Source organism: Purpureocillium lilacinum, assembly GCF_023168085.1.
Source record: "Purpureocillium lilacinum CBS 284.36 DNA, scaffold_4, whole genome shotgun sequence".
Classification (NCBI taxonomy): domain Eukaryota; kingdom Fungi; phylum Ascomycota; class Sordariomycetes; order Hypocreales; family Ophiocordycipitaceae; genus Purpureocillium; species Purpureocillium lilacinum.
In genome coordinates, this window is record NW_027072114.1 from 4,006,915 (window position 1) to 4,024,822 (window position 17,908).

The following is a 17,908-nucleotide window of genomic DNA, read 5'->3' on the forward strand; positions in this document are numbered from 1 at the left end:
AGCTCAGTGGATCGCGGCCCTCTACTAGTTCCAATCCCACCCACATGCACCTGTTCGTATCAAGCTTCGTCGGTCCATACAGCCTGTTTGTTCATCTACGGATATTCCCCCGTTAACGAGGTTATTGAACTTTGTTGTGAGACCCAGCCATAGCTTGCTCCTGTCGGGCCCCGCCCGACTGGGCGCACATGGCCACCTCCCTATGCCCCTCCTCCAATCACCCAACTCACCAGCACAGTTTGCACTTTCTGACCCTACCCGTCCTACCTACAACACGGCATTGCTACATGTCAATCCGTAACCTCTCCCTTTCCTTGTACATAGCAGTGCGTAGCTCAATCGCAGACTCTAAGACGCTCGCGGTTCCGTGTCGGGGATGTCGACCGTCAAGCATCTGCAACGTCTTAGGCATATCTCTTCCGAGTACGACAAGACGTCGCCATTGCAATGCACATCCACATTTTCACGGCACTTGCCCGCGTCGCTGGAACCCCAAGGCGGGTCGCAGCTCAGGACATGTACAGGGTGACTCCACCGAGAGCTGATGTCTGCCCGGTGTTTCGGGGCTGGCGGCGCTGCTATGGCCGCCCGAAAATGAGTCGACCAAGTCAAGAGCGTCAGGACGAGCATAGAGCCTGCGGTCTATCGCGTGGGGCGGCAAAAGTTAGTTTATATCCATGCCGCGCAGTCTGAAACGTGGAGATTGTAAAGAGCTTAACTGACCTTCATGTTTGCAAGATTATGGGGGTTTCCAAGTTGTAGGTCGCTGAGTTTGTGGAGGGATGTCAGTTTATAGAGAGCGTGCTACGTTGCAAAGTAGGGCTGTCGGGCGGCATTAAATACTTTCTCAAACACTGTACAGAATAGGGTGTAAAGGTGAACTGGGTACCCAGGAATGGGTACCCAAGACGATTCAGTCTTAGAGACTAGGTCGTCTTAGATACTTAAAGGGAACCGCTTTCTATGTTCATAGAGATAGAAAGGGAAATTCATCAAAGAGAAGTAAATGAATATACTTACCTTTCCAGTTTCCTTTTTGAGATCCTTTAAAGAAGAATGGCTCCTTTTCCTGTACCTAAATTACCCATTCATAGATCGCTTTGGGTACCCTCAACGCTCTAACCGCGACCCTCGGGTCCCCATGGGTACCCGATTTTACACCCTACGACTCCAGAACCCACGACTGCTTGCTTTCTCCAGTGATGCACGATATGTGCGGTGAGTAGTAGTGATTCAGTGTTGAGTGCCGCATGTATTGAAGACGGAATGTTGGAATGGTCAACACTGGGTCACTGGCAACACGAGGTGGATTGACAAGATTAGGCGCGTCAGCGGTCACTTGATTCGACAAACTTGATCATTATCGGTACATGGAGCCAATGTGTGCTGCGCAGACAGACCCCCTTCACAATTCACTCGTAATGGATGGCAGTAACGCGCGACTGGACTCATTTAGGCAGACATTAAAGGTACATTTTGACACAGTTAGGAACTATCTGCCGACTCACCGCCTGGACGGGCACTCTGCTCACAGATTCCAAGAAGAGCACACCGAATGATCGACCCTGCCGTAGATAGTTCCACGAATCGCCAGTGTGCGTCGCTCCATCATTGATCAAACACGAAAAGAAGCCTTGTTCCCCAGCCAAACCCAATTCCCACGCAGGGCCTCGCTCAAACCTTCCCAGTAGACGCCTCGCAATGCACTATACACCATGTTCACATCGCCGCGTGTCCGCCGTCACGGGGGTCGTCGGGGAAGACCTGGCCGCGACGAAAGTGCCACCACTTTTCACCACTGTTGTGGAGCTCGTAGCCGAGACACGTCTCAATGAGCTGGAGAATGACGGGAGCGAGAGAAATGCGCGAGACGTAGTCGCGGTCGTGAGGCGTGTTGGCCATGGCATCCAGCAGAACCATGGGAGTGCCGTTCGCGCCGGTGTTGGTCGAGATCTGTAAATGTGGTCATCGGTCAGTAAGGCGCGGCCCTTGAGATTCGTTTGCGGTACGACGGGAACCGACTTCGAGCTGATCCAAGTCCTCCTCGTACCACTTGTCGAGGTAGTCGCGGATGAACTCTGCAGAAGGGGGATGGCTGCACTGGATCTCCGGGACGTCGTACTGTCCGAGCCGAACGATGAGGTGGTAGGGTGGGCGACGGAGCATCTGGCCGCCAACAGCGAAGGTCTCTGCGTTGGGGAATTTCTCGTCCACGTCTCCATCGGGAGAGGCGACAGCAGGTTCGGTCACAGAAGTGCCGTCAGAGTCCATCTTGGGCTCAGCAGGTGCTTCAACGCCCGCGTTGAGCTCAGAGGGCACTTCGACATTGGCACTGGTCTCAGCGGGTGCCTCGACAGTTGCGTTGGGCTCAGAGGGCACTTCCACATTCGTGGTGGACTCGGTGGCTGCCTCCACGCCATTGTTGAGCTCGGCGGGATTGCTTTCCTCGCGAGCAGCGGATGCGGCGAGAGACACCTCTCGGCTCATGAGGTCAGGGGTTGCGCTGGCAGTGAGGAGCTCGAAGAGCTGCTCCTGGAAAGCAGGAATGAGCTGAGCCTTGTTCCCAACGGGCTTTCCCTCGGGGAGGGACAAGACGAAATACGAAAAGCCGGCTCCGGAGTTGAAGGACACGGCGACGGAATCTCCGCTGTCGCGGGGAGTGCAAGCGACCTTTTGCAATGGTCAGTCACGACTATCAAACGGACTCTCACACGCGGTAGACGTGAACTCACCTCCATGAAGAACGCGGAGCGTCCCTGATTGTTGCCGTTCAGGCAGCGGCGCCAGTACGCGGCATCCTTGCCGCGGAGGCGGTTGGTGACGAAGAAGCCGGCGAGCGCCACGGCGAGGGCCTCGTAGCACTGGGCGACGGCCTGGACCTCCTCTGTCTGGCTGACGTACGCCGCCGAGAGGTGCGGAATCAGCTGCTGCCAGAAGGGAATGGCTGTGACGGCGCGTCCGGAAACTGCGCGGAGTCGGTCAAGTGCCTTGGAAGCGCCCGAAATGGGCGAGTTCCAGAAGCGCGAGATGGCCTGCAGGCCCTCGTGAGAGCTTGGGAAGGTCAGTGCCAAGTCATGGGAGCGCAGAGATTGGGTTGGCTGTAGGGTCTTGTCGGGTGTCGTTTTGAGGAGGAAACGTACAGTTCGACGCTCGGCATCGTGGAGGTTGGCGCGTGGTGCGAGGCTCTGGATGTTTTTGGCTGCACAGCGGACTTGGGCGAGTCGGCAGAGGGACGACACGCAAACACTTGGAAGATGGGCTTGAGATGAAGCCAGGCTCTGTCAAGCGAGTGTAGGTTTGTTTGAAGGCGAGTCGGATGCGTGTGTGAAGGAAGCGTGCAACGAGGAGGAGGTACGCGGGCAGGGGGGAGATGGGAGAGCTGCACGCGTGAAGAGGAGAGAAGAGAAGAGAAAGGGCAAACGCGAACGCGGCTCGACTAACCACAACAACATTTGACAGAGCGAGTTGCCAGTGATTCACTGAGTTTTGCGCGTCCTCATGGCTGGGCTTCCGAAGGGGGACATGGTCGTGGCGGCTGTTCAGTCTAGCTCGGAACGTGTAGGGCGTTCACCAGCTGGCCGTCTGTACGCAGCTGCGCGCACTCCGGCGCGGGCAAGTTCTGCTGTGCTTCGTTAGCACCCCCGTCCTTGTATTCTGCAGGTCATTCCACATAATTAAAGGCCAAAATTGGCGTCGGACAGCACATGATCAAAGTCTTGACACACCCACGAAGCCGTATTTGGCCTGCTGGGGTCATGTATGCGATCGCAGCCAGAAAGTTCCCAGGCTGAGGTGCAAGCCGAGTTTGGCTGCCCTATCCGCTGTGAGCAGCAACAAAAGGATGAACGAACACGCGAGCCGAATGACCAGACTTTGTGGCTGACGGTCACGGAGCCTCCCCATTGTCTGGAGTCTCTGGGCTCTGTAGTCTGCCAGTGGACAGGCGGCCTAGTGCAGCCACTTAGGGATCATGGGTGGCTAAAGCCATTGTGTCAGGAAATGGACGCGCAGCGGAATGTGGCATCATCCACATTCGCCGCAAGCCTGTCGAATATTCTGAAAAGAGATCATCTCAGCTACCATCTAGTTGTCCTCTTTCCGCTCAACTGCCTGACAGTCTTCACGCAGAGCCGAGCTCTATATTCTGCTCGGGCATGGTGGAATGGTGATTGGCCAGCGACGGAAGACGCACGGTTGGCGGGAGGGAAGGACGGGGCCCCCAGGCGGCCCGTTGCGGCGTTCTTTAGCGCCTCCACCGGGATCCCGCCCCTCCGCTGCTGCAACCCGCTAAACACCATGCGCGGTTATCAGATGGGATGATGGAGTAAGCGTCGGTTTCTGCCGCGCTGCGCAACGCAATTGAGCCGCCCAAGGATAGGGACGAACAAGAGATCAGGACCTATCGAGGCCTGCGATGCTTCAGGCAATCCATTCACAAGCCCTCCGTTCTCACATTGGCACCCACATCTGAGAGCTACGGGCAGAATTGCCGACCGTGTCCTGCACGCGCGCAGAGTCTACGGGCGCCCCATGACTGCCTTGCAGCCAGGGACAACACATAGCCTGGCTCTGGCGCCGATCTCGTCCAGCCATCACCGGAGGCGCCGCCGCAGGGGGCGGGGGGGCTGGTGTCCAGGAGCGGCAGCTGGACCGAAGGGCCAGGGCCCCGTTGACGGCAAAAGAATCCAGATTCGGCCACGGACCTCCGCGAAGACGGTGTGGTTTCGTCACGCACACCTTCAGCCGTCACCCCGAAATAAGGTTGCTTTGACAGGACTCAGAGGCATGGCGACTTGGCATCATGTTCGATCGCGGGTTGCGACGCTGATGCATCAACAGTTGAATCCTTCCTTTCCCACGTGACTGGACTGCAATTCATGTCGTCTCATCCCCCCCCGTTTCATCAGAGTCGCCCACTTCCACACCCTCTTCTCTCACACTTCAAAGTGCACACCTGCCATCCAAGGTGGACTGACCGACCAGGGCGGCTGAAAGTCTTCATGCATGCAGTCAGCAGCCAGCTCGCCCGCCCGCCCCTGCAGCCTGCACCACCCCCCATCGCCATCCCCCTCCCTCCCCGTCACATTCTGTTTGTTCCGGCCGAACCGCGTGTGTCGTCGCTTCGAGCCGCCCCCTCCAGGGTCAATCCTACCTAAGCGCCCGCCAGCCTCGAACAAAGTCGAAATAGTCGTTGAGCCATGGCCGGCGACTCACAGCCTCCCGCCCCCATGTCGCGGCGCTCCCACCCCGGTCGTCGCAGGCGGCGGCACATGCAGGAGGGTGCGGATCCGGAGGCGGAGAGCCTCCTCACCCTCGGCGGGGTGGCGGCCGAGGGCGACGAGGCCTGGAGCGAGGACGAGGGTTCTTATCACGACGAGCCCGAGGATTGCTCGTCCTCCTCGTCCTCTCTCGCTTCGACGACAGTGACGCCTCGCAGTACCTTCATCATGGCCGACTCGGATAATCCACGCGCCCTCGAAGAGGGCAATCGCGCCCGGAGGCCTACGGCGGCGACCGTCTCGTCCTCGTCCTCGTCGTTTGCCCCTCTTCCCATGGTGGCGACCACGACGAGCGCCACGTCCGCGTCCTCGGGCTCGCAGCTCAGGAGCATCGCCTCGGCGGTCAATTCCGACAAGAAGGGGCCTGCTCTGGTCGAGGTGACGGTCAACCCTCACGTCGGCGACCCGTACTTTGTCGGTACCATCTACAAGGACGAGTCCGACAATTCTCAGGGCGTCAATTCAGAGAAAAGGTACGTCCAAGCCCGGTCACGTCACCCTACGTTGCCCCCCAATTGAGACCCATTCGCAGCGAAGGGGTGTACCTGCGTCACGTCAAGAGCCTGTCCAGGCAATGGCCGCGGCTCAGGTACCTCGCCGAGTTCATGGAAGCCGGGACGGTGCCCAAGAAGAGTGCCGCCCTTGACGCGCTCGAGGTCATCCATCGTCGCGCCCGTGTCAAGGTGGCCCTGGTGGACTTTACCGACCCGCACAACATCAAGCAAGAGACGTACAACAGCGGCGAGTCGCTAGCCCGCGGACTCAAGAACAGCAGCGCGCCGACGGGCAGCGCCACCAAGCGCAACCGTCTGTTCGTTGCCGAGGACCTGTCCAGCACGACCATCGAAGTCCTCGGCGCAGGGCTTGATATGGACCCGACGCTGTTCCGCGGCCACCTCGAGGACCACACCTGGTTCAACATCAAGGACGACTGGGTGGAGATGCCCGAGCTCGAGTCGCAGTCCCAAGGCCGCGACTTTGTGACACTCACGTACATGAAGCCCAGGTTCTTCGAGGACACGACCGTGTCGGATCGGGCGCGCGACCGTGCTGGCGAGTGGAACGTGCTGCGGCGCATCGACTTTGAGGGGCAGGTCAAGTCGGGCAAGAATGCGTGGTGGGAGGAGTCGCCGCACGAGGTGGGCTTGCTTCGGAGCAAGGTGAGCATCTGGAGCAGGAAGGACAACAACGGCTGGACCGGTAAGGTTTATACGAGACTGCCCTATCTTTGACTGATAACTCACGCACGACAGGCGTCATTCTCGTCGACCCGCATGTGGGTGCAGGTCACCCCTTGTGGAACGGCTACGGCAGGCTGAGCTCGCCGCCCGGCCTGAACGACCCGGAGCCGGACTCCAGGCAACTGGCCGACATGGGCCTGTTCGAGGCGCTCACGTCCACCATCGCGGGCCTGTCGCCGCGGGACCGCGACCGGCTGGCCGCCGACCCCGAGCACGTCACCTCGCACGTGTACCCGTTCATCTTCGCCGAGGTGCTCGTGACGCTCGAGTACTCCTTCACGGGGCTGTTCCAGATCGAGTGGCTGCTCGACTCACAGCGCACGCGCAAGCTCGACGACCTCGAGACGTGCATCGACAGCCTGCACAAGTGGCAGCGCCGCCTGCCCTTTTACGTCGAGTACATCCAGGACAGCATCACGGCGCTCGAGGGCCGGTACCACCAGGCGCTGTCGGCGGAGCGCAACGCAGCGGGCACGAGCGCCGCGGCGGCGGCAAGCTGCTGGCAGGCGGGCGTGCGGCGCGACCTCGGCAGCCTGCTCGCGCGGCTGCAGGTGCTGCAGCTGCGGGCCGACAAGATCATGCAGATGGCCGTGGCCATCATCAGCATCGAGGAGAGCAAAAAGGCCATGCTGGAGAGCCGCAACATGGGCCGCATCACGTACCTGGCGTTTGTCTTTGTGCCCATGAGCTTCGTGACGAGCTTCCTCAGCATGAACGAGGACCTGAGCCAGCGCAGCGTCATCGTCTACTGCGTCTTCTTCGCCGTCGCGGTGCCGCTGAGCCTCGTCGCCGTCATGCTCGCGCTGTACTGGAACAGGATCATGCAGTGGTGGGAGGCCCGCGAGGAGACGAAGAAGAAGCAGAACCGGCGGAAGAAGCAGCACCACCACGTCAAGAAGGGCTGAGCGGAGAGGAGGAGAGGAGGATGTGTGTCTGGGTCAAGACGCTCCTCGTCGACACGACGAACGACGATGTAATGATGCACAGGCACATGAGACCACGACTGCATGTATGTTGGACTTTTGTGAACAGGCGCTGTCCACGAAAGACAGTGTTGGATATATCCTTCCGATGAATATATGATGCCACGACCACTCACAGCACTGCAGTATACTACATACCCAAGGCACGACACTAGATACTACACCGTCTCGCTCATGATTGCATGCGTCCCGTAGCCCATGAACCTCGCCTGAATCTGCATGCTCTCCAGCACGCGCCCCTTGACGCCCCCCTCATCCTCAATATCCATGCCCGCAAACGCCCCATGCGTCGCCCGGAACGCATGCCCCCTCAGCACCGCCCACATGCGCGCCAGCTCCTCCACGCCCAGCGGGATCGCATTCGGGATGCTCCACAGGAACGAAAACGTATTCAAGCCCTCGGGCTTCGCGCGCGCCGCCCCCGCGCCGTCCACCTCCCACCGCCCCAGCCCCGCCGGCGTCGTCACCAGCGTGTCCGCGATAAACAGCCGCCCGTCGAACAGCAGCACCAGCGACCCCGGGAAGTGGCCGCCCAGCTTCAGCGCGCGCGCACCCGTGCCGCCGTCCTTACTACCGCTGCCGCCGCCGCCCAGGCCGGGGATCTCCGTGTCCACGTCCGTGAGGTCGACCTGGTGCGCGGACGCCATCGTCGTCCAGCGGGGGCGGTCCTCCGCCGCGAGGTACACGGGGCAGGCGAAGGCGCGCGCCCACTGCACGTGCGTCGAGTAGTAGTGCGGGTGGCTGATGACGATGGCGGCCAGCCTCCCGCCGGTGTCGCCGCAGAAGTCGTCGCGCACGCGCCGCACCGTCTCGGCGTCGAGCAGCGTGAGGCAGTCCCACAGGACGGTGCCCGCGGGGGTGCGGATGAGGGCCGCGCGCTGGCCGATGGCGAACTTGGGCGCCGTGGTGATGAAGGTGATGCGCGGGTCGGGGGCGTAGGGCGTGAAGACGTTGCGGTAGGGCGGGTTGGAGAAGGAGGAGGAGGGAGAGGTGCCGCTGCCGCTGCCGCTGCCGCCGCGCATGGCGGCGAGCGTGGTAAAGGACTGGCCCGAGGGGGGGACGTACTGCCGCGGGTCGTCGCAGATGTGGCATGTCGTCACGACGGAGCGGTCGGCGCTGGGGAACTGCGTCCCGCAGGCGGTGCACACGAGCCAGTCGGCCGTGGCGGCCTCGTCGTAGGGCTCGGGCGTGAAGGAGGGGGAGGAGGAGGGGGCGGCCATGGCTGGGAGAAGACGACGGGGCGGTCACGGAGATGGTGATGCTGCCACAGTGGTTGGGTGGTGATGTGTGCGATGCAGCTGAGCAATGAGTCTGTGGCTGGCTGGCTGCACTTTGAAGATGCGGTTGTCGTCTTCTTCAGCGACTTCTCAGGAATAAGGGTTCAGCCTCGGTATTTATCCTCCACCCTCCGCCCGTCCATCCACCTGCAACCCCAACACCAGCCACCACTACTTACCCCCAATGAGGCAAACGGCCTACTCCAAGACCAGACCCGCGAGGGCTTGATAATCGCCATCGCCAGCAGCAAGTAATGAACGGCCCCGGCCAGGTCGGAGGGTCCCGCTCCTCCTCCTCCTCCTCATGACACGGGGCATCGTGGTCCGGAACGGCCTGCCTCCATTCAGCTGCGCGCGGTCCGGTGGGTGGCGCTTACAAAAGGCCATGACGCTGGCCTTCCTCACGCGGGCCTGCGAGGCTACGACAGCCGGCCGTAGGCTGCATTCTGCAAGTGTGAGCGAGCGCTCCCGAGTGCGACCCCGCCGCCACGTGCGGCGGGCTCTATTTACGGGCGTTTTGGGGGATGGCGTTGCGGGGCGGGCATCGTCAGACGGAGGATTCGAGGCCGGCTCGGGCATGGCGACGATGGCGACAACGGGCGAGACGGCGGTGCAGGTGCGGCGGCAAGTCACGGACCCTGCCTCTGTGAGTAAAAATGAGCCCCATTTGCAAACACCCGCTGGTGGCAATGATGGCTGGTCTCATCTAGCCGTCCTTACCAGATATCGACCGACGGCGCCACGGTCAGCAAAGGCGCCATGATATCTGGCATCAGCCCTCGCAGTCGGCTGCAAGGTCATGACACACAAAATGCCCATGCGCGACAGCAAGCAAGGATGCCTACTTTTTTACATTGCGTGCCAACTTCAAACGGCTCCTATGTGAGCCAACCCGCTGGCCCCCAGTCCGTACCGGTCACATCCATCCGGCGACTACCCTTTAAACTCCATCAGCGGCATCAGATCCCCCGTCGGGCATCCCAGCTGCAGGAACGCATGGTCCAGGAGCTCGTCCGCCGTCGCCCGCTGCTCCACATCGACTCGCAGGCACACGGCCAGAAAGTCCCGGAGGGACGGGCTGAGCCTCTCCGGGTCGCGCAGCGGCGGCGTTCCGTTGGTCACGATGAGATACAGCGCCCGCAGCGGCTCCTCGTCCATGTATGGCGGCTGCAGCTCAATCATCTCAATCGCCATGATGCCGAGCGACCAAATGTCAATCTTCCTCCCGTACTTGTTCTGCTTCACCACCTCGGGCGCCATCCAGTACGTCGTGCCCACCATGGTCGCGCGCTTGGACCGTCGCTCCGTCAGTTTGGCGCAGAATCCAAAGTCGGCTGCGGCGTGTCAGTGGTGTGATTATGACCCTTTACACTCAAATTGTAGGTGTACTCACTAATCTTGACGTTGCCGCGCCTGTCGAGGAGCACATTGTCGCTCTTGATGTCGCGGTGCACGATGCCCTGCGCGTGCAGGTGCTGCAAGCCCTTGCACGTCTGTCGCGCGTCAGTCAGTCGAGTCCATGCCACTGAGTGTCACCAGTCTTTGTCAACGTACCTCTTTGCAAATCGTCGCAATCTGCGCCTCCGAGATTTCCGGGTTGTTGTCTATAATGTCGATGAGCGCTCCGCCCTCCATATAGTCCATCACTACCCAGAGCATTCTATTCTCGTTGAGCAGGAACGCGTCGAGGAAATTGATGATGTTGGGGTGCCGGCTCTCCTTCATGATCATGATTTCGTCAATGAGGAGCTCTTTTCGCGGCTGACGCGCCAGGTTCATCTCCTTGATGGCGACGCGCGCACTGCTCCCCCGGCGAGTTCGAATGTCCCGCGCGATGCCGACGGCGCCATCCTTGATCTTGGCCACGTACACCGAGCCCGAAGCGCCTTGGCCAATCTTCTTTTGGCGGTTGTATGAGAGATCAGGGTTGTCGTGTGAGATGACGAACTGGAGCCTGGTAATGAGGTCGGCCTCGGACGCCCTCAGGTGGCGCACAACCTGCCGCCGCTTCAGCGGTATGGAAATTGGGGTCACGTCGTTCTCGGCCGGTTTGGCGGCGGCCGCCTTGGGCTCTGCCTTGGGCCCTATCGTTTTCACCGCTGCGCTCGCATCGACCGGCTTGGCGATCGGCCCCGGCGACTGCTTCGGTAGTCCGTGCCCATGCCCTTGTGGTGGCGGACGCGGCGCGTGGTTCGCCTGTTCTTGCCCCTGTCCTTGGGGATGGCGCGCCTGTTGTGCCAGTCCTTGTCCTTGGGGACGCGGCGGCTGCTTCACTGGACCTTGACCGTGGGGGGGCGGCGCGTGGTTCGCCTGTCGCTGGGCGTGGGGATGCGGCGGGTGATTCGCCTGGCCCTGTCCCTGCCCTTGCGGATGCGGCGGCTGGTGTGCCGGTCCTGGTCCCTTGACACGCGGCGGCTGCGGGCCGTGTCCTTCTCCTTGGGGACGCAGCGGCTGCTTGGCTAGTCCTTGTTCGGGGTGACGCGGCATCGGCTTCGCCGGTCCTTGTCCGTGTCCGTGTTCTAGGGGACGCAGCGGGTGGTTCGCTTGTCCTTGTCCTCGTCCGTGCCCTTGGGGACGCGGCGCCGGCGGCTGCTGTCCGTGTGCCTCTCCTTCGGGACGTGGCGGCTGCTTCGCCAGTCCTTTTCCTTGGGGACGCGACGGCTGCTGTCCTTGTCCCTCGCCTTGGGGCCGCGGCGGCTGCTTCGCCGGCCCTTGCCCTTGGGGTCGCGGCGGCTGTGGAAAGTGCGAGGTGTCCACTTCGACATCCGCCGTCTTGACCATCTCGGGAGCCTTGGGCGGACGCGGAGCCGGGCGGTGGGCCTGAATCGTGTCAGGTTCCCGCAGGGGTGACTGCCCTGGCCGAGGTTCCTTTGGCGGCGGCGGTGACGCCGGCGCATTGTCCTTTTCCGTCGGCCTCGCGGGGCTGGCGTCGCGGCTCGGAGACTCGACAATGTGCTTCGGGGAGAGCCCCAGGTATTCGTGTGGGTTATCAGAGCGCTTGGTCAGGTCCGCGTAGAAGTCGACGGCTTGGATGACGGCTTGCGGGTTCCGCGCATAGTCCTCCTTGGTAATGGCCGACGCCTTGAGCAAGCGAGTCCACTCGAGCGGCAGCCCAACAAACTCCCTCGTGTTCGCGTTGAAGCCGACGTGGACGGCATGCGAGAAGTTGGTAGGGTTGCTCACGCCTCCGATGTAGGGACAGGAGTTGTAGATGAAGTCCATCCAGGTGTAGAGGTCGTACTCGGTCTTTGTCCTCAGCTGCAGCGTCTTGATGGAGCCGTCCTTGTCGCCGGGGCTGTTGGAGGGGCCGTCGATGCGCCGGCGGACTTCAAACTCAAAGGCGGGCGTCGTCGTCTCGACGCGACCGACGCCGACAATGTCCTTGAGGAAGAGGGTGTATACAGGCTTCTCGCCGTCTGCCTTGGAGAAGTCAATCCACTCCTTGCGCAGGACAAGGAAACGCTGCTTCCAGGGCTGCAGGAAGCTTCCCTCGCGAACGGCGGCCCATCCGCGTCTCCCGGACGGGGCCGACTCGAATCCGGCGCCATTTTTGTGCTTGCGCTGGGCGACTTGCAGAGGGACGGTTGAGCCGGCGAGGGTCGAGATGGCCGTGGTGGTGAGGGGTGAGCCGGGCCGGCCGCCGGTGACGAGATGCGTGGGCCCCTTGGCGGGCCGTGTTGGGCTGATCGGCGGCTTGGGCGCCGGGCCAGGATTCATGAACTGGTGCGGCAGGTATGGACTGTACAAGTCAGTCATCGTCGTCATGGTGAAGCGCAGACGGATGTATATCTGGCTCGACGTGGCGAGTGTAGATGTGAGGGCAACAGTGTAGCGAGCAAGGTCGCGCGGAGGCGCAACATGGCGAACGGGAGAAAGGGGGAGCGGCAGAGAGTCGTCAACACCATACGTACTCTTGGTCAGCCATTTTGCCAGGGGGAGATTGGCGCCATGAGGATGCCGAGCGGTAGGTTTCTCAACCGCAAGGGTTGCGAGGGACAGACGCGCGGGGGCACGCGAGAGAGACGAAATTCAGCGGGCCATTTCACGGCGCATGGCCGGCAGCATGGGCGGGATGGCGTGTCTCCAAGCGACGCAGACGGACCCCCGTCCTTTATCGGTGCGCGGCACAGGCTGCGTGCGGACGCTTTGCACACGCGCGTTTGCTGAGTGTCGTCGGCACGCGCCTCGCACTCGACAAGGCCAGCCGCGCTCGACGTTGGCAGGTGAAGACAGGAAGAGAGAGTGTGGGGAAGCGTCGCCAGGCTGGCCTTTTTTTTTGAGTTGAATTGACAACCGCCCAGTGCAGAAGGATCCCTGCATGCTAATAAGTGTTAATTCGCAGATAAGCGCGAGACACGCTCGACGACAAAGGCCGCGGTCGTCAAACACGCGAGGGTGTGGGCCATTTCGTCGGGGACAAAGCGGACAGCGTCTTGAAACGGTTCGTGCGCGAAGGGGACCGCGATAGATGGAGCTTGTGATCCGGAGAGGCGGCGACGGTGACGGCGCATCGACTCTGCAGCTGATGCTGGATAAAGCATGGGGTACGGCACGAGGGGTGTGAATCCGTGGGCAAAGGAAGGATCGCGTACCAAAACACAGTAATAATTGGGTAGGTTCGTGTTTGTCTCTGCCGGGCACTGGGTCGGCCACCTCAGTCATGCCACCGTCGCCCAAACGAGGCCGCGTTGCCCAAGCCAACAGCCCACACTCATTCAAGGGAAGCGCAAACAGCTGGCAAGCGAGGAGGGTCCAATAGAACGGACACGAAGCAGAGGATTGCATGGCTTCCATTTTTCATTCGGGCGCTCAGTAGCAGCGCGCGGAGACAGGACAGGTACGCTGCCGTCGTGACTGGCCCTCTTCCCGTTCCATTGTGCCGTTCGTCCCCTCGGTGCCATAGTTCACTGACGACAGCCCCTGTGGCACAAGGTTCCAGGGGCGCCAGCACTCGGCGCAGCAAGCACCGGCCCGGGAATCGAGAGTACATAGGTGCACTGTATCGACACTGTATTTCCCAACGCGGCAAGTGCCAACGGGCGGGGATCCTTCCATGCATCCAGGGGCCCAGCCCCTCAAAGAAAATCGACACCCGACCCCGCGCGCCAACGATGGAACAGTGCTGCATAGGTGCTTCTTCCTCCACTCCGCGGGGGCTCCTGTCACCTGCAGCAGCGGGATGTCAGGTCCGGTGCCGAGTGCCCCTCACGGCGCCAACCCCGCCTCCACCGTCGGGGCCGCCACTGCAAGCCACTGGAGACGCGCCAGGACAGGGCGCTTTCGGCGGTCGGCAATTGACACTTGCTGCCCGTGTGCGACTTCGGGCCACCATCCAAACGCTGCGCATCGTTACATCACCAGATGCTCGTCTTCGGGCTGCGCGACGTCGGAGCGGCAATCGTTTTTTAAACTTCAATCCTTCCATCCTTCCAAGCTCGTCATAGCCAGCAAGGCCCTACTACGCTGCCCGCTCAACACGTTGTCCCATTGAGCGATCCCAACCCATCCAGAACTCACCACCACTGAAACCGCCAAAGCGACATCGTACATCGGCAACGACTCCGACACAATGCCGCCCGTCAAGGCCTCCGTCCTGCATGCCGCCCGCGAGCTCCGTCTCGAGGAACGAGACCTCGCCGCTCCCGCTCCCGACGAGGTGCAGATTGCCGTCCAGTCCACCGGCCTCTGCGGCTCCGACTTGCACTACTTCAACCACTTCCGCAATGGCGACATCCTCGTCCGCGAGCCCTTGACCCTCGGCCACGAGTCCAGCGGCACTGTCGTCGCAGCTGGCACCGCAGTCTCGGACCTGCGTCCTGGGGACCGCGTTGCCATTGAGGTCGGCCTGCCCTGCGAGAGCTGCGAATACTGCAGCCAGGGCCGTTACAACATTTGCCGAGGCATGCGCTTCCGCAGCTCGGCCAAGGCCGTCCCTCACTTCCAAGGCACGTTGCAAGAGAGGATAAACCATCCCGCGAGGTGGTGCCACAAGTATGCCTCCAGACAATGAGTGACGTCGGCCCAGGGCATGCAAGCTTACATTTGGCAGACTTCCCGACGACCTCTCACTCGACCTCGGCGCCGTCATCGAGCCTCTCTCCGTCGCCATGCACGCCCGCGACCGCGCCAACCTCCCCGAAGGCTCGACAGTCCTCGTCTTTGGCGCCGGCGCCGTTGGTCTGCTTGCCGCCGCCGTCAGCAAAGCAGCGCATGCTTCCGCGGTGATCATCGCCGACATCCAAAAGGACCGCGTCGACTTTGCCGTCGCAAACGGCTACGCGGATGCTGGCGTAGTTGTACCCATGGCCCGCCCGCAAACGATCGAGGAGAAGCTCCTGTACGCCGCCGACGTTGCGGACAAGATCAAGGCCACCGAGGTGCACGGCAAGCCCATTGGCGAGGTGACGGCTGTGTACGAGTGCACCGGCGTGGAGACGTGCGTGCAGAGCTCCATATACGTAAGTGGCCTCCTGGCCCCCTTATTTCAGCTGAGAGCGCGCTGACGTCTGCAGGCTGCCAAACCCGGCGGCAAGGTCATGATCATCGGCATGGGCACGCCCGTTCTCACGCTGCCCATGTCGGCGGCCGCCCTGCGCGAGGTTGACCTCTTGGGCGTCTTCCGATACGCCAACACGTACAAGCGCGCCATCGACCTGTTGTCCAGCCCGCCGCCCGAGATGCCGGACCTGAAGACGCTCGTGACGCATCGCTACAAGGGCATGGCCCTCATCCCGGACGCCTTTTCCATGGCCGCCAGGGTCAAGGACGAGGAGGGCAAGCTGGTGCTCAAGGTGGTGGTTGACATGAAGGAGTGATGTATGGCGATGGATGGCGGCGCTGGAGGCAAATGTTGAGCACGGTGGGGGGCTGAAAAAAGCATATCTAGACCAATTTACGCTACTTAATGACATGCCCTTCGGATACTCTACTAGATCGCATTCTATATTCGTTTTATCCAGTCCTCTTTCCATTGCATCCATCATGACTTGTCCGGGAAGCCAAAGTCGACGCCAAACGGCGGGTACACGTAGCGCTTCAGCTCCCCCTTGCGCGTCAGCTCGGCCGAGTAGTCGTCCAGCAGCTTCATGTCCTCTGCGTCGAGCGGCACGATCTCGAGGTTGGCCTTGATGCGCGCGGGCGTGACCGACTTGGCGAGGACGGTGCTCCCGCGGGCGACTGCGCGCAGGGTAGGGTCAGCATGCAATGGTCGCTAGATAGCGGCAGTATGTGCGCAGGAACAGCAGCCGCAGTGGTGCAAGACGTTGCATCAATGAGTCGACTGGTGCATCATAGAAGGAGGAATAGGCCTGCGCTCACTCACCGTGGTAGCTCAGCAGGACGGTGCCGGGGCTCACGCCGCGCCGCTCCGCGACCTTGACCACGGGCTCGGCGCCGAACAGCGGGCTGCCCGTGCTGCCCAGCGGGCTGTAGGCCACGACGTGGATGCCCTTTTCCCTGCAGAGGTCGACAATCTCCTGCTGCGGCAGGCTGGGGTGGTTCTCGATCTGGTTGATGGCGGGGACGACCTTTGCGTGGGGGAGCAGCTCCTCGAGGTATCGCTTGCTGTACTGCACACCGCGCAGCAAAAGCGCAGATGTTTAGCGAGCGGAACGTGGCGGTGGCATGGTGATGCGAAGCATTGGAGAGGGGGAACTGGCGATCGCGGCATGTCCACCGGAGGAGGGGATCAAGGAACGTACGTTGCAGACGCCAATGGCCTTGACCTTGCCGGTGCTCAGCAGGGCCTCCATCTGCTTCCACGCCTCGACGTGGTTCCAGTCTCGGACGACGTCGCGCGAGCCGTCGGGCAGCGTCGGGAACTTGTCGTGGTTGCCATCCGGGTTCAGCAGAACCGGCCAGTGCTGCCCTCGTCAACAACGTCAGCCTCTCCTCCAACAATACCGTCTTGTCTGTCTGTCTGTCCGGCCAGGGCCAGGGCCAGGCGACAGGGCATATGGAAACGTTGGTGGCGAAGGGGAAGGCTCACAATCAGGTACAGGTCCACGTAGTCGAGCCCCAGGCTCTTGAGGCTCTTGTCCAGGCCCTCCTCGATGCGCGTGTTGTACGTCGCCCACGCCTTGGTCATGATGAAGACGTCGTCGCGCTTCACGGCGCCCGAGCCGAACGCCTCCTTGAGGCCCTGCCCGACCTCGTCCTCGTTGCCGTAGCAGTATGCGCAGTCGACGAGCCGGTAGCCGTTCTGCAGCGCGTACGACACGGCGGCCTGCACCTCGCCTGGCTTGGACTGCCACGTGCCTGCGTTTTTTCATTCGCATTAGCTGCTGCCGTTGTCCCTTGACATTTCTCTTGGCTCCCGTGGGGCATGCGTGTATCGCCTGGCAAGAGCCAGCTTTATGGATTCGTGGATGGCCAACGGCGTGGCTGTGTGAGTGGGAGAGAGAGACTCACCGAAGCCGACGGCGGGCATCTCCGCGCCGGTGTTGAGCTTGAACTTTGTAGCCGCCATGTTTGTACTTCAGAAGCGTGTGTATTCCTTGGTCGTTTGTGTACTCGATCGTTTGTTTGGTCACAGAACCGCGGGCGCAATTCAAGTTCACACGAGATCGAGCAAAAAAAGAGACACACGACTGCCCCCGTGCCGCGCGCGGTCGTTGGGTCACCCGCTGGTTATATCATTTTCCTCTCCTGCTCCATCCCCCCCTCCCCCTCCATGTCCTCCTCATGCTTTGCCCCCCTCGGGTCTTCGTCGCAACCTTGGCGCGAGAGCCGCTCCCGCAACCACCACCAGAAGCAGGAGCCGAGAGGACCTGCCCCTCCTCTCCCTGCCGGGGCGGCGCGACCGCAACGGGCTGCCGCCGCCGAGAGCTTCCCAGCAGGAACAAGTCGCGAGGCGGCGCGCCCGCAAAATCCAGCCACGGAGAATTAAGACCGTCGCTGGGGCCGCTGCTTAGCGCCGGAGGAGGTTCGGGGCTGGGGCCCGGCGACGCGCGAAACGGCCCACCTGCGCCGCTGCTTCGACTGCGGCTGTTGACTTGCGTGATGGGCGATTCTGCCCGGCTTGCGTACGTACCCGCTCGGGTCAAATGCCTGTAGCCCAACAGCCGTGGGGAATCGGTGACGTTGAGGTGGGCTGCTGCGGCGGCGGCGCGCGTGCGGGCTTGGACTGC

The 17,908-nt window shown here is 61.7% G+C and overlaps 6 protein-coding genes across 6 annotated transcripts; 2 read left to right on the top strand and 4 right to left on the bottom strand.

The window, feature by feature from the left end:
* Positions 1–1,719: 1,719 nt before the first annotated feature.
* PLICBS_006378 (uncharacterized protein) lies at positions 1,720–3,157 on the bottom strand (the record flags this gene model as incomplete). Its single annotated transcript, XM_018327549.2, has 4 exons — positions 1,720–1,953; positions 2,023–2,670; positions 2,733–3,051; positions 3,141–3,157. The coding sequence occupies 4 exons, from the start codon at positions 3,155–3,157 to the stop codon at positions 1,720–1,722; spliced, it is 1,218 nt and encodes a 405-aa protein (XP_018173977.2).
* Positions 3,158–5,228: 2,071 nt separating this feature from the next.
* On the top strand, positions 5,229–7,425 carry PLICBS_006379 (uncharacterized protein; the record flags this gene model as incomplete). The annotated part of the gene is made up of 3 exons (XM_018327548.2): positions 5,229–5,752; positions 5,812–6,479; positions 6,533–7,425. 3 exons carry the CDS (start codon positions 5,229–5,231, stop codon positions 7,423–7,425), a joined length of 2,085 nt encoding a protein of 694 aa, XP_018173976.2.
* A 236-nt stretch (positions 7,426–7,661) lies between these two features.
* PLICBS_006380 (uncharacterized protein) lies at positions 7,662–8,723 on the bottom strand (the record flags this gene model as incomplete). The annotated part of the gene is made up of 1 exon (XM_018327547.2): positions 7,662–8,723. One exon carries the CDS (start codon positions 8,721–8,723, stop codon positions 7,662–7,664), a length of 1,062 nt encoding a protein of 353 aa, XP_018173975.2.
* Positions 8,724–9,713: 990 nt separating this feature from the next.
* Positions 9,714–12,705, bottom strand: PLICBS_006381 (protein kinase; the record flags this gene model as incomplete). The annotated part of the gene is made up of 4 exons (XM_018327546.2): positions 9,714–10,114; positions 10,174–10,273; positions 10,335–12,519; positions 12,692–12,705. The coding sequence occupies 4 exons, from the start codon at positions 12,703–12,705 to the stop codon at positions 9,714–9,716; spliced, it is 2,700 nt and encodes an 899-aa protein (XP_018173974.2).
* A 1,644-nt stretch (positions 12,706–14,349) lies between these two features.
* PLICBS_006382 (uncharacterized protein) lies at positions 14,350–15,595 on the top strand (the record flags this gene model as incomplete). The annotated part of the gene is made up of 3 exons (XM_018327545.2): positions 14,350–14,771; positions 14,830–15,238; positions 15,293–15,595. The coding sequence occupies 3 exons, from the start codon at positions 14,350–14,352 to the stop codon at positions 15,593–15,595; spliced, it is 1,134 nt and encodes a 377-aa protein (XP_018173973.2).
* Positions 15,596–15,759: 164 nt separating this feature from the next.
* On the bottom strand, positions 15,760–17,247 carry PLICBS_006383 (H/ACA snoRNP pseudouridylase subunit; the record flags this gene model as incomplete). Its single annotated transcript, XM_018327544.2, has 5 exons — positions 15,760–15,956; positions 16,102–16,348; positions 16,481–16,642; positions 16,768–17,036; positions 17,190–17,247. The coding sequence occupies 5 exons, from the start codon at positions 17,245–17,247 to the stop codon at positions 15,760–15,762; spliced, it is 933 nt and encodes a 310-aa protein (XP_018173972.2).
* Between the last annotated feature and the right edge of the window lie 661 nt (positions 17,248–17,908).